Here is a 15,216-nt window from a genome sequence, read left to right as displayed (position 1 = left end):
CGTGAGGGCGGGGAGAGGCCGCCGCCATCTCCGGGTACTGCCGCCCCGAGCGCGGCCGGGCCGGACAGACGGGCCCGCTGTGGGGCCATGAGGAGCCGCAGCAACTCGGGGGTGCGCCTGGACGGCTACGCCCGCCTGGTCCAGCGGACCATCCTCTGCCACCAGGTGAGGAGCAGCCGCCGTCCGAGAGGACGCCTGCTCGGGGCTGGGGGCGCTGGGCGCCGTGGGGCCGTGCCGGGGGCGTGGGGCGGCTGCCGGGGCCGGGGGCTGCGGGAGGGACACGAACATCCCTGCTCCGGCAGGCGCACGGCCTCCTGTCCGCTTGTCCCGCCCCCGCCTGCGGAGCAGCGCGGGGAATGCTGAGGCGGTGCGGATCCTGAGGGTGCTTGTGTAAGTGCACCTTGGAAATCGTGTGGAAAACACAGCGAGTTTGGGCTTGTAAATAATAATAGTATTGTGTATACAATGTGTTCATGGCCGTATGATACACACCTAGCCGTTGTGCACACTGTATTTATAGATAGATAGATAGATACACACTACATACAGTATATATGTGTGTATGTGTATATGTATATATATATAGATATATATGTATATATATACGCACACATGGTAACAGCAGCATTCCGCTCCGGTGACATAAGAGCTCCGAGCAGGACTTTGTGCCGTGCCTGTCAGCACAGGGCGGTGCGGGTCCCTGTGTGCTCCCCCAGCACGTGTGTGCGGTGGGGCACGTCCCAGAGCTTCCAGTCTATTCTCCCACTGCCCGCACTGCTGAGGCTCTGGAGTCAGGCGGGGATGCCTGCACAGGCGAGCAGCGATAGAACAGAAATAGCAGGGGTGGTTCCGGGGTGTTGTTGTGCACCGTGTGTTTTTCGGTCAACACAGTTCTTTCTGCTTAGTGTGCTTGCTTTACTCAGGTGGGCACTGAGGAGTCAGAAGGTGTTCAGCAGCGTCATGCTTTGGTTAAAACAGTCCAGTATATAAAGATGAGTAGCAGGGTTTTCTGCACAGATCGATTACCAAATATGCTTTGTTGATTAGAGTTGCAAGAAACTGGTAAGCAGTGAAAGAAGTGCTTTGGTCAGTAATATTTTGTTGTCACTGGCCATTGTTTTAGCACAGGGTCCAAACACCTGTGAATTGGTGTTTGTGTAGTAATTATTGTAGACTCAGTAGAAACATATGCAAGAACTGGTAATGCGGCATGAGAAGATAATTTTTGGCTTTTCCTGTGCTGGGGTGCTGGAGAAGCTTTTAGTTGTATTCCCATCTCTGCCTGTTGTCAGCAAGATGACCTTGAGCAAGTCACTTTGGCTTCCAGTGCCTGCTTTGATTTCCTTGTTTATAAGATGAGGATGCTGATAACAGCTTCCATTAGGGGAGACATGGAGCCTCTGAGATTCAGAGCTCAAACATGCCCCATGAAAGCCTCGATGATATTAATATTTAACAATTGTAAAAAGGGTAAGTAAATGGTAATACAGGGGTTCATACTGGTGACCAAAAATTTTGTAATTGCTATTTAAAGCAATAGGATGAATGTTCATGACTGTGCCTTTTCCACTAAGGGCTCAGTGTCTGGGAGAATTCAGAGGTGGGGAAAGGAGGTAAGTTTTCTACTTTGAGTGGAAAGCAATTCACAGGCTAGCAGCAAGGATAGGATCAGTGGGATCTCAAGAGGACCCAGAGAAATGCTCAAGGCATATTTCTAGATTTTTAAAATATATTTATTTATAGTATTTCTGTGTTTTTCACTGCAATGGTTTGAAAATGTTGTGTTCAACCAGGTGAAGAGATGGAGTGCTTGGGCAAGTTAGGAAGGTTGTCTTTGAGCCGTATGCAACTGTGTCTTTTTGGGGAGCAGAAAGTCTGTGGCTGGATGGGCTTGGATGCTGCTGCTTCACTGCTGCTGGTGCCTTCTTAGTGCCTCCCAGGAAGAAGCCGGGAGCCAGGAGCCAGGGAAGTGAGTTTTAGCCATGGAGCAGCCTGGCAGAGGAACCAGAAGGGGTTTAAAATGCTTCTGAGATGCCACTGCTCAGCAGGGGCTGATGTGTGACTGTGACCCTGCACCTGACATGCACAGCTGAGGGAGTGCAGCCTTGGCACATCAGCTGCTGTGCTCTGACAGGGGGCAGTGACACGCTCACTTCTGTGGGGTGCAGCAAGGGCAACACAGAGTGTGCACAAACATTGGGCTTTGATCAGGTGTTTAATACACCAGGAGCTAGGTTTTTCAGTAGCAGCAATTGATGTTGTGCTCATTCCAATCACTCTAGACCATTGTGATTTTAGAGGCAATTTTTAATGCAGGACATTTATGCTACCAGGCAGATGTGTTCAAAGAACAGGTTCAACTTAACCTGTTCAGGGCTGACAGTTTTCTCTGTGGCATCTTGCAGGATCAGGTCAGTAGGTTTCTTTTCCTGTTTTGCAGATGTTGCATTGTCTTTGTCAATCCCTGTAGCATACACAGTGATAGTTACCATCCTGTTAAAGGTTATGAAAAGAGGATAAGACCAGTCTACTGGCTCCTGTCTGTGGGGGGCCTGCCATCTGTTGCATGTACCCCAAGGGACAGGAGTCAGAGGGATGCTTTGGGGCTGAAGCAGAGCAGACATTGAAAAGTGCCACTGGAAGGATGTTCTCAGCTGCTTTTTACACCTGCTAAATTCAATGACATAAGAAAATAATGTGAATCTTAAGATTAGGAAATAGTGAAACTTAACATTTATATACTTTTTAAGTATTGCTATGGTACTGTAAGTGAAAAGCATATGGACCTGATAAGGAAAGCTCATACCTTTATGGGTAACCCCAGCTGTGTTATGGAATCACATTGGAAGGGACTCACAAGAATCATGAAGTCCAGCTCCTGGACCTGCACAGGACCGTCCCCAAGATTCACTCACATCATGTTACATCTGGTTTCACAAGCAAATCTACAAGCTTTGCTAGAACTGCCTCAGTTTTCACCTGACAAATCAATGAGACAATCTGTTTAATTTGCACCTTTCAATAAGATGTTAAATTACTTGCTTTGCTGCTCTTGTTAGAACCCCACTGGTTTTGTGCCTGTCCTGCTGAAGTTCTTTTTGACACTTGCTGCCCTTGCTGTGTTTTTTGGTTTGGGTTGTTGGGGGGCCTTTTTCTCTCCAGACTGATGGATAGATTTAAAAATAGGTTTGGGCATGATACAACAGTTTAAAGTCTTAGTCCAGCAATCAGATTTCTGTTGCAGTGCTCTCAGCTGGCAGCCCATGGTGCTGATAAAATTCTTCGCTCCGTGGATCTTCTGAGCAGTGTGATTTGCAGGATGAGACCTGCTAGTCTGATTAGCCATCACTGCATAGATGGAATGCTTGAAGTACTAGCTTAGCTAAAATCCCTTTGACATGAGGGGGATTAAGTGCACTCAATGTTTCTGTGGGTTCTTTAGCACCTTGTAAACATTGTAGTTTTCATATGGTGTTAGCAGATAACAGAAGAAAGTAACTGTGGTTTTTAAGAGAAAACACTTCTAAAAAAGCTGAAACAAAGCCACTTAAAATATTAATTAGTGTATTACATTGTTCTGCTAACATTTTGAATGTGCATGAGGAAAGACATTAATGTATTGTCAGTTCATGAGAGCCAGCCCCAGTGCACCCCAAAAGCTGGGACCAACTTGTAGAGGAGTCAAAGGTGGTGAAATGGTGATAGCTATTCATGGATGTGTTTAATATAATCTCTTGAGCTAGACAAGTTCCTCCCTGGGAGCTGAATAGTCTTTTAAAGTCTTGGATGGGCCATTTCTGTGGGATTCCATTTTGGTACACAGAGACATTTTTATTTTTCAACTGGCAGCTAGCCAGCAGGGAGAGTAGGGGAAAATAAACCAAAATGAGCATTTCTCAGACAGCAGAGTGATCTCTGTCAAGGCAGGCCTGCAGGTGAGTAGACATTTGCTGTCCTGTATTGGAGGGAGGGAAACAAAGTGTCCTCTAGGAATGTTGGAGTATGTGGTCTGCCTTTTGGGACCCTCGGTTTTGTCATGTGGGCACAGTGCTGAATTGGGACTTCTGTTACTCCTTGTTTGACTTTTCAAAATCAAAGAGAAGTTTTTTAAGCTGTTTGCATTCATATGTGCTACTTTCCCCATGAAACAGGTGAGTAGGGGTCCTTCAGCTGTCACTTGGTTTGTGAAGACCTTGCTGAGGCAGGGCTGTTGCAGTAGAACTTCATTTCTACTCTGAGGGAGTCGCTAAGCATTGCTGTATTAAACCATAACAATCAGGCTGACTGTGCCAGGTCATGTCTGTCAGGCTGTCACCCATGTGCTGCTCACATGCAGAGACCAGGAAATTGTAACTAAGTCCGCTCCCCCTCAAACCAGCTTTTTAAAAAATAATGAGTTGAGTGAATCAGTGTATGGGAGAAATGAAAAATTAGTGGATGTATCCTTTTAAATTTTACTTTTGTAAAACTAGTCTTTAGTAATCTTTGCCCCTTGTCACACCAGCCTCACCAACTGAAGTTTCATTCACTGAAACTTTCTGTAAAGGCTTGATTTGATTGAAACTTCTATTGACCTTTTGCCTTTATCTCATTTTTTTGTTGTTCACGAATATACAGCCAAGAAATTAAAAAATTAAAGATAGTGAAGTGATGGGAATTAATGATGCAATGAAAAATTTAATGGAGTATTTGGGATGCTTCGCTTTTCAGACAGTGCTGCTTTTCAATTCTTTCACATTTTTTTCCTGTACATTTTTGAAGGAGGATATAAAAAAGGTTTTACATTCATTTAGCTGTCATAAACCCAGTGGGCAGATCTATAGAAATAGTTTTTTAATCTCCTAGAAGATCACTAGTGGGTTTTTTACTTTGTAAACATTATGTCACAGACCAGTTACATAGAGGAGCATATATCCCACACTCAATTTCTAGTGTTAACTCAGTACCTTCTTTTCCTCATAAGTATGTAAAATTTAAATTTCCATTTCCTTGATGTATTCTGAATTTCACTCAGTGACTTAGCTACTAATCCTGAGTGGATGAAGATGTCCAGCTGGATGCTGTAAACTTTACAACCTGAAGCGTTCAAATGAATTTTGCATTTCACTTGTGTGAGTTTGGGAAAGAAAGATGGGATCTCACTTCTGCTGAGAAATTATGAGCAGCCGCAGTGTGCACTTAGCATGAAATCATCTTTAGTTTGTTACCCTTTCATACAGAAAGAAGTGATGCTTCATAGCAGATGGGACTTGAGGTGGTAATGTTTGTGTGTTCTTTATTCCTTCTGCCATGGTTAGAACCCAGTGACGGGGCTGCTTTCAGCTGGGGCCGACCATAAGGATGCCTGGGTACGGGACAACATCTACAGCATCCTGGCCGTGTGGGGGCTGGGGATGGCGTATCGGAAGAACGCAGACCGGGATGAGGATAAAGCCAAAGCCTATGAGCTCGAGCAGGTGCGTCAAGGCTCGGCATGAACCAGTTCCACTGTTTGGCTTTTCTTACCGTTGTGTTTTTGGAGAGTGTATTCGCACTGCTGCTGTGTCTGGAATCTCTCAGGGTTTTCCCAGCTTGGAGTATGTGTTCCAAAGACAGCAACATCCATGCAGTGTGTGGAGTGCAGTATCCCTGGCAACTTTCTGGCAAAGAAGATTTGAAGAACTGGATGGCAGAGAGGCTAACATCTGAATTTAACTATGAACAAAAGAAAAATATGTAGAAGTCAAACTTCCATCGGTTGGCTGATTGTTGAAAATTAGGCTTCTGAGAGGTTTTGTGCCCCAATTTACAAGGCTCTCTCTGATTAAACCTTGAGGTCCTTCATGAGGTGTGTTATGGTGCAGAAAATCAGGCCTAGGCTGCTTGGATCTTGCAGCAGTTTATCTGCAAGACCATTCTTCTCCATAAAGAGCAGCATGCCATTTAAAGTAGAAGTCTTTGGAATATGCAAGGGGATTGTACATGGTGTTTGATCATAGCAGAGAAGGTATCAATCTCCAGACTGAGATTGGTGCTGGAGAATTGGAAGGGGACATAACTCACACAGTTAAATACTAAAATCTGCAGCTGGGAATGTGAGTATCAGAAATGAGAATGTAAACAGAGGTGGGTTAAATGTGAAGTGAGGGACTGTTTGGTGTCCTGCTGTTGTTTAGGAGTCACTGGGTACATTTTTTGCTGGTACGTCCTATTTGAACCAGGAAGGTCCATGGTGATGCAATAACCTTGACTCAGTTTTCATGATCATATTTTGAGACTATATTTTTGGGGTGAAAATGTAGGGTTGATTATTAAATGCACAGTCTTGCACTTCTCTACATTCACACTTATGGCCCTTTCTCTATGAGTCATTTGATTTTTGCTGTACTGTATAAAGAGTGGAAGAAACTCTGCAGGTTTTGCAGGCACATCAATGTCTTGATGTCACCTACCAGTGTTCCCTAGATCTGTCATTCAAAAAATTTATTGTTAGTATTAATATTCTTACAAGGGATAGCATTCTTCTTACTTCCTTTAGCTGGAGAGAAGGACTATGGAGAATTGTTCTACTGTTTACCAAGGATCTTTGGGAAAAGACTTCTCCTAGATAAGGATGAAGGAATGAAATCTGATCAGTGTATTTAAAAAAAAAAAAAAAAATATGCAAAACATTTTGGGCAAATACACATTCTATTTTACCTTTGGCAGGACATTAGTAGAGGGTGTGAGCTTTGCCACTTTTGAATGTTGTTTGTAAGAGCTGATGAGGCTGAAAGTGTCACTGGTCTGTTTTGCTCCTGCAGAATGTTGTGAAGCTGATGCGGGGACTCTTGCAGTGCATGATGAGACAGGTAATGCCACTGGATTGAGTTGAATTAGTAGATACTGTATTTACAAAGCGTTTCATTGAGGCGTGTAGTTCTTGTGTCTTCTGTGGAGCAAGTTATTTTGTGTGTGTGCCAATGATGGTGTGGGGAGTCTTCTGAAAACTCTTGAGCAAGACACTGACCTTGCTTCCACTTCTTGTCCAAGTAATGTTTTGAGACTGTGCTTGTAGCAAGTCAGAGTTTTGCCTTTGCAAACTGATTTTCACCAAGATGGATGCCTGTAGTTTAGATTTGAACTCAACAAGGTGATTAAATCGTATTCTTTCCTGTAGGGATGTGGATTTAATTGGAGTCTAAAGTCAGAGTTGTGTTTAAACCCTCTGATCAGTCAAAACTGAATGTGGTAACAGGATTGACCTCAAGATTCTCCTCACCTAAGAAAAGTTGTTAATTTTGAAATCGTATGGAGAATTTCTTCCAAAATGTTTCAGATTTGAGATTTGTGATGTTTTTTAGGTAGATAAGGTAGAGAAGTTCAAACGCACTCAGAGTACCAAAGACTGCCTCCATGCCAAGTATAACTCTGCTACTTGTGCCACGGTGGTTGGGGACGACCAGTGGGGGCATCTACAAGTGGATGCAACTTCCCTCTACCTGCTCTTCTTGGCACAGATGACTGCATCAGGTAAGCAGAAGATATTTTTGCCTTTTGTAGCCTTTTCTATTCCAGCTTTTATTTTAAAAGGAAAGAAATAGTAACCAGCTTCAAAGGTCATTACAGAATTATTGCTCAGAATCAAGTCATGTTTCTGTTTAAAAGAGATATGCCTTATGTGGAATTTCATGTTTATAGTACTTGGCAGTGTCTATGCCCTTAATCAAGGCATCAAATGCATGAGATATTTAGAATCATGTCTAAGAGAAGTCTCATGTTTAAAGACTTTGTAGAGGACAACCACATTTCTTCAGAAAGTGGCAACATCAAGTCAGGTGCACTTGTGCCATCAGTGTTTCTTCTCTTGCTGGTGCTGTTTTATTTTGTATTCTTCTTAATCATACCCCTCCTTGTGAGGATAAGGATTTGTTTCCATACATCTTTTTCTGTCCTTGAAGCCCCTTGCAGTTGATCCCTGCAGAGCAGGCATCTGGTCATCTTGAAGGTTCCTAGGTAGAGGACTGAGCAGGCAGAGGGCTGGGGAGCTCCAGGAACTGATATGCACTGTTCTGGAGAGCCAGAGCTGGCTCAGGTGCCTCTGCTTTTAACCCATGGTCTGAGTATCACCCTCACAGTTTTGGTTGGTCTGTGGTTGGTTTTTGGGTGGTCTTTGAAACAGTCTGTATTGGTGAGGTTTGAAGTATTTTGTCAGTATCAAGTATTGAGGCTTGCTGCCTGACCTTTGGAAATCAGTATGAGTTTTTCTTTGATTCAGTGGGCAGGGGTTGGTAGCAAATAAACAAAAGCATGGAACTCACTGAAGAGTAGCTATTGCAGTTCTGATAAAATATTATTATGCTCTTTCTTTTTTTGATCAGGGCTACGTATTATCTTCACCCTTGATGAAGTTACCTTTATCCAGAATCTTGTTTTTTACATAGAAGCTGCCTACAAAGTTGCTGTAAGTAGTTATTTTATATGTAAATGATCTGAACACTGCTCAAGTGTGGGTGGAAAATTATTTATTTCTGGAGAAGTAAAATAGGGACTTGTGTTTTCCACAAGAAGATATCAGAACCTGTCAGTACTTTATAGCATCTTTGGAGATATTGGGAGGGCTGTGGAGGATTTACTGCTGCGTGGGTGAGGTATAGTAATAATAGGGGGTTTTATTGATAATTAGTAATATTTCATGATGTCAGTTGTAAGTCTTATGGGCCTTTCTAGAAAAGGCAGGTTGTTAGCAAACCAGTTTGAAGGGACATGGGGAGAAACATGCACAGGAGGGATAAAGGGCTTTGTGTCTTCTGTGAAGGCAGTGATTTGTGACTGTACACATGATCCTGCTGGGGTGTATTTTTATTTGCTTCTTTTCAAACATGAGGAGGGTCTCTTTTGAGACTTGGAGCCCTTTTTTTCTTTCTTATTTTTTTTTTAAGGGAAATAGTAAACTAATTTTATGTAGGGGTGGGGATTTGTTGTGGGACAGGGGAAAAACATTGCTTTTGTATTTAATCATGCCATTTTTCCCTTGATGATATTGTTGTAGGATTATGGAATTTGGGAACGTGGTGATAAGACAAACCAAGGAATCCCTGAACTAAACGCGAGCTCCGTAGGAATGGCCAAAGTGAGAATGTCTTCCTGACACTTCCTTCATGGCTGCTGTGTTATGCTTGAGGGCTCTGACAAACCTGATGGCTTCCTTTGTATGGTCTTCTTGGTCACTGCAATAGTTAGCTGATTGCATAAGAACTTTTGTTTAGGTGTGAGTATTTTTTATTGTAAAATTTTCGAGATAATGGCTCTCATTGAAGGACCTCAGTACAGTTGTTCCAGGGATTGCAAGAAGGGTACCAGATTAATTAAACTATGAGTCTGACAGATTCAGTGAGATGCAATCTTAAAAAGTGGCCTCTTGTTTTCTTTCCCTCCTCCTTAATTCTTCAGCCTCAGTGTCATATGTATTGTCATGATAAGATGAAGTCAGATGTAAATTCAAAAAAACAGCAGAATATCAGTTTAAGAAATTTTCTACAGGTAGTTTAACGAGAAAAATAAATGAAAATATACTTAAAAGAAAGTGGATATTTCTGATTCCCTCATAGCACAAGGTCACAGAGATACTAAATGAAGCTCAGGAGGCCAGAAATGTAAATGTGTAATTGACAACTACCTCATTACATGGTGTCTGAGGGACAGACAGAAGACAAATATCAGTAAGGTTAAAGGTGTATTTGCCTTTCAGCAGGATTTGATAGATTTTGTGTGCACTGGAAGAGGGAGAGACTGCTGGTCTTGGCCCCACACTGATACAGGAGGCTATTTTGAAATATAGGGCAGGAAAAGCATTTTTTACTAAGTACGTCAGTGTTTAGATTATATCTCTCTGGAAACTCAGCTCCCATTTTTTTTTTTGCATTGCCTTTTAATTGTGGGAAGGATCACCAGTATGTCAGTCGTCTATCCTACTAGTTGAAAACCAGAAATACTTTCTTTTTCTAAAATATTGCCAAGCTTCCCTTTAAAGATGAAAAAAGTGTCAGTGGGCTAAACTGCTGTCTTATGTAATTTCTTTCAGCGGTTAAATACAGGTGCTAGGGTACATGCTTGGTTTAAAAGGTATTTATTGAATTTTATTTGTGGTTTGGCTTTCTTTGAAGGCTGCTTTGGAAGCAATTGATGAACTAGATCTTTTTGGAGCTCATGGAGGACACAAATCAGTGATTCATGTTCTTCCTGATGAAGTGGAACACTGTCAGGTAAAAATTAGTCTGCTCTTTGCTTTACTAGGAGAAAACCTAACACCCTCTCCCCTTTGTTTTTAAATGAAATGTTGATTACCTAAGCCAAGAATTTAAAATAATAAGGATGGCTTCAGGCTATGCTGCTCATCCTGTTTCTAGTAGATCATGTGAAACTGAATAGGGTAAAGCATTCTCATTCTAACTCAGTTAAAAATAACTGCACAGACTTCTCTGTCAGTTTGGAAATACTGTAGTCTCATTTGCATTTGACATAGCTTTTGAAGGAGGCAAATTGTTTTACATCCCTCTCTCCTATTCTTGTTTTGCTCAGTCTATTCTGTACTCCATGTTGCCAAGGGCATCCACGTCAAAGGAGATAGATGCTGGCCTTCTGTCTATTATTTCTTACCCAGCTTTTGCAGTAGAGGATGTAAACCTTGTTAATGTAACCAAGAGTGAAATCATATCCAAATTGCAGGTAAGGATTTACTTTACTTTTGTTTTCCAAAGAGAGAAGCAGAACCTTTTGCTAAACCAGAAATCCTAATTAAACAAGGGTTGCCAGGTGGGTTCATCTGTGCACGAAGAGAGGGAGGAAGATCCCTAAGTGACCCATAAAACTCAGCACACACCTTTATGCTGATATTAGTCTGCGAGGAGGAAGTGTATGGGAAATTTTTTACAATGTTGTCTGTTTTTACAGGGCCGCTATGGCTGCTGTCGCTTTCTCCGAGATGGTTACAAAACACCCAGAGAGGTACTTTTGATGTATATTTATGATGTATGTTTTCAGTAAGCACATGGGAAGAATTTTATCTCGTCTTTATAGACATATTTTGTTTTATTTACATGAAGGGGTGAAGATCTCCATCACTGCTAAGACATCTTAGTGGATTTGGGGGTAATCCAGATATCCACCCTGGAAAGGACACATATTTGAGGGAGGCTAAGGGTTTAAAAAACAGTTATTAAGGACAGAATTTAATTCATAATTCTGTAAAAAATTAACCCTTAGATATGCTTATGATGTCTGATGAAGTGGTATCTCTGAAACATCCCAAAATATCTTTGAACTGAGGCAGAGCCACAATCATTTGGGAGACACTTAGATGCTGAGACTAGGAAGGATGGATTTGTCTAGAGAACCATTAAATGAGTTTGAGGGTGAATGTGACAAAGAAGTCAAGAGACTGCATGGAAACTATTTCTGGTGGGTTTATTGGTTTCTATGTTATAATTTGTATAAAATAGGCTGCCATCATGATTGGAATATAAGTGACTAATTTAGCACTGTGACTAAGTGAGTGTGGTTGAATTTTTTAGGATCCAAGCAGGCTGCACTACGATCCTGCTGAGCTCAAGCTCTTTGAGAATATTGAATGTGAGTGGCCAGTATTCTGGACATACTTCCTAATTGATGGAATATTCAATGAGGACAAAATCCAGGTGAGGAAAGAAGAAATTGCTTTCAAATTGCAAAACCATTTACCCACAGTATTTTGTAACTTTGTTCCATGTTTGTTTTGGGTATTATTTAGACACACCATTAGCAGAATGGTATAGTCTTCAGCCAGTTTCACCTTCCTGGGGAGTTCATGATGTGATAGAGGCAGCAGGGCTGTGCATACTGAAGCCTGGTTGCCCTCTCCCTACCAGGTTGAATGGCTCTGTTAGCTGGAGTGGTAAAACTAGGCTAAACAGAGTTTATTTGCCTGGTTTTGTCTTATCACCAACCTTGATGCCCCTTTCACATTTACTTTAGGATGAGGCACGCTTCTTTTTCCCCAACCTCTCTGGCTTGGCTGCTGAGAACAAGATATGTAGTACTTTCAGTCTTTTTGTACATTCAAAGAGATTTGGGATTGGTTTATGTTGGGCAATTTCATTTTCACTGGTTCCCTAAGTCACTTCATGCCATTACTGTGCCAGACATCCAGTGGCCAGTAGAGCTAAATTGATTGTAGCCCTTTAAAAGTTATGGTGGTTCCTGGGGAGTATTGGTGATTTAAAGAGCAGCAAGTAACCAGGACATTCATAGCAGAACTTCTGCAGATTGGTAGCTTGAAAGAAATTTAAAATTTATGTGATTTAAAATTGCCTGGTATGCAGAGGGATAGGAGATTGCTGAGCTCCTTTAAAAATCGAAATGTCATCAGAAACTATTCAGAGAATTTCAGACCAAAAAGCTTTCTTTCTGTATCAGTTGTTGCAAAACAAGTGAAATCCTCCTGACACTAGACACATAAAATATTTTCCTTAACACAGTAAAAGTAGTCTGATGAAGACAGAAATGGCATTATTTCATGAGGGGGAAAATCAGAAAGTTTACTGAAACTGCAGTCCTGCCAATAAAATACTGCTTCCTGAAGCAGTCTCTAGACCTTAGTTGGATTATCTGGGACAGTATGTACCTGGTTGTTTTTGGTTTTTTTTTGCTGTGCAGATAGACTGTTCTAGGGCATGGTCAGGTCAATTGCTCCCAGTCTCCACTGTTTAAACATAGTTGAATGAGTCACTGAGAACTCAGATGAGTGTCTAGTCCCCAGTTACTGCTGCAAACAAATGGTTTTGCTAGAAAAATAAGCACCCTGAGGACTCAAAAAAAGTGGAGTGGGACAGGATACTGAAAATGTCAGTGTATGTGAACCTGAGGGTACCTTACTTTGAGTGATCCACTTCACTCAGGAATAGCAGAAGAAAGGATTTCTGAGGCAGGTGCTGGTAGTGCTTGAAAAGTTTACCTCTAAGTAAAAACTTGGAATGGATAGTTAATAAAAGGAACAAACTAAGAATCTGGTAAAAAGAAAATGTATTACATGTTCTTACCAGTCTTCTATTCCTATTCCTAGTATGTTGTCTAATATAACAGGAATAAGAGGATTTGCTGGTCAGTGAACTTAGATATTTTTAAACATTTAAATCTATTTTTACCTTTCTTTGTGACAAAATTTTAATCAAATCAGTCAAGAGAAACTGATATCCCAATCCTTCAAAGCGGAATTCGGTAAGCCACAGACAAATGTTCATGGCGTACAATTTATACACTCTGACAAATACTTGCAGCCTGATGTTTGTGTCACTGCACTGTCATCCACTGAAAATTCATTGTAGGATCTGTTCCAGTGGCTTCTTGTGCTGGTTTTGCATTGGAGCCACTCATGGAAGTGACTTTCTAAGAGAGGCTGCTAGCAGTTTCCTCTATGTCTGACAAAAAAAATTGATTAGTAATTAGCTTTGAGAACCGACAGTCTGTTAAACCACCGAGAAAGCTGGACACGCCTCTGTGAATAGACATGTTAAAGACTAAAAAATCCCAGGAAGCCCTTTTTTCCTTCCAGCCTGAGGGCAGGTAGCAAGGCCAGCCTGGCCCCCATCTCAGCTGAGCCCTGGCCTGGCTGCTGAGATCCTTGCTGCTCCCCAGCCCAGCCCGGCCACAGTTCTGGCCACAAGCTCTCGAGCCCAGCTGGGGTCACATCACCATCTGCAGGCTTCAGGCAAGATATTAACTCTTTCAGTGCACAGGTGGAACTTGCAGACCTTAAATCCTCCCTCAGGTGAGAGAAAAGGACAGAGTGAGAACACGTAGAGGAACTACATGAAGGCACCAAGGTCAGTGAAGAAAGAGTCAAGTCCCAGATGGGAGGGATGAGGAGATGCTTTGATTATCCTTCCTTCAGGGGCTGAAATCCTCTTGTAAAGCTATGGAAAAGAATGCAATTGATACATCACACTCTTTTTCCCTGTAACTCCTTCAAAGTATGGGGAGATAAGAGTGTTCAAAATGTAGGTATGAGCAAAGGCCTCTATGCTAAAGTAAGCAAATGCTGAAGTTGCTGTGATCCCATGAGACGTTTGAACAGAGAGAGAGAAGAGTGATGAAGACCCTTTGCACTAGGGAAAGCAGAAGAAGACTTCTGTTCTCAGAGATGAAGATGATCTCAGAGATAAATAAAGAGAACCTTTGCTCTTGAACAGCTCATCCTTAAAATGATACCCCATAAGCTGACATGGTCCATAAACACAGCTGTTGGAAAAGCTGTGAAAAATGGGAGGGACTTCATGATTGCAGATTTCTGGGTATCTGCTATTTGTGGAAATGAAAAGCCACAATAGAACTGTTTTCTTGTGGAGAAGTCTCCATAAATTGACAAGAGGGACTCCTCTCCCTAAGTGAACTGAAGAAAGACTCCTCTAAAAATGATAAACGAATTTGTTTGTGTACACTGTTAATGGGAAAAAAAAAAGGATGTAGGGGGGGAGAAGTGTTCTAAAGGTTTTATTCTGATTCTTATTATTCTTTACTGTTAATAAAGTTTTCTTTATACCCTTTTAAAGTTTTGAGCCTGCTTTGCCTTCCTCCTAATCCTATCTCCCAGCAGGAAATGAGTAAGTATATTCTAATGGGTATTGACCCGCGCTAGACCTGCCACACTTCTCAGTAGGAATATATTGGAAGTTTTGTACTGCAGCAGTGTGTTACAGTTTGAAGACAAGTGTTTGTGTTTCTGATAACACTGAGATGCTGGAACAGTCTCTGATAATTTGAACCCTGTTCTTCCATCAGCAAGTCATGATTCCTCCACCCCTTTTTTCTTTTTTAAATATATTAACTTTCAGTAAAAAAGTGCTGTTCAAAAGTACTTTATTGTTTCAGTTTTGCTGACCGTAATGTGAACTCTCACTCTTTTAAAAAAATAATTCCAGGTACAAGAGTACAGAGAGGCTCTGGAAGGAATACTTATTCGAGAGAAGAATGGATTAGTGCTAATGCCTGAACTGTACGCAGTCCCTCCAGAAAAGGTATTGTGAAAATGCAGCGTCCACTTCAGTATGCAAAGTAGAGAGAGCGAGAGGAATGTCAGTCTTACAGTTTTTCTGTGTTTGATGAATCTAAGCCAACAAAATAAAAAACTATTGCACATTATTTTAAAAAGTAAGAGACTTCTCACAGCTGCTGAGAAATAGTAAACTTTAGGCTTCCAAATGGTCACATTTTTTGCTTGTAAAT

The 15,216-nt window shown here is 41.7% G+C and overlaps 1 protein-coding gene across 2 annotated transcripts in view; it reads left to right on the top strand.

The window, feature by feature from the left end:
* The window catches only part of PHKA2 (phosphorylase kinase regulatory subunit alpha 2), a 45,514-nt gene continuing 30,298 nt past the window's right edge, over nt 1–15,216 (top strand). The window contains exons 1-11 of one of the 2 annotated variants that reach the window (XM_059839847.1): nt 1–165; nt 5,298–5,456; nt 6,783–6,830; nt 7,323–7,491; nt 8,340–8,422; nt 9,011–9,091; nt 10,125–10,223; nt 10,540–10,686; nt 10,912–10,965; nt 11,532–11,654; nt 14,913–15,008. In XM_059839847.1, coding sequence (XP_059695830.1) covers nt 88–165; nt 5,298–5,456; nt 6,783–6,830; nt 7,323–7,491; nt 8,340–8,422; nt 9,011–9,091; nt 10,125–10,223; nt 10,540–10,686; nt 10,912–10,965; nt 11,532–11,654; nt 14,913–15,008 — 1,137 coding nt within the window. In that variant the 5' untranslated portion in view covers nt 1–87. The remainder of the gene's footprint in view (nt 166–5,297; nt 5,457–6,782; nt 6,831–7,322; nt 7,492–8,339; nt 8,423–9,010; nt 9,092–10,124; nt 10,224–10,539; nt 10,687–10,911; nt 10,966–11,531; nt 11,655–14,912; nt 15,009–15,216) is intronic. The other variant, XM_059839848.1, reaches the window with a different exon arrangement.

This window comes from Haemorhous mexicanus, chromosome 2 (assembly GCF_027477595.1).
Source record: "Haemorhous mexicanus isolate bHaeMex1 chromosome 2, bHaeMex1.pri, whole genome shotgun sequence".
Lineage (NCBI taxonomy): Eukaryota > Metazoa > Chordata > Aves > Passeriformes > Fringillidae > Haemorhous > Haemorhous mexicanus.
Note: the sequence above shows the minus strand (reverse complement) of the source record. Positions and strands in the feature narration are given on the sequence as shown.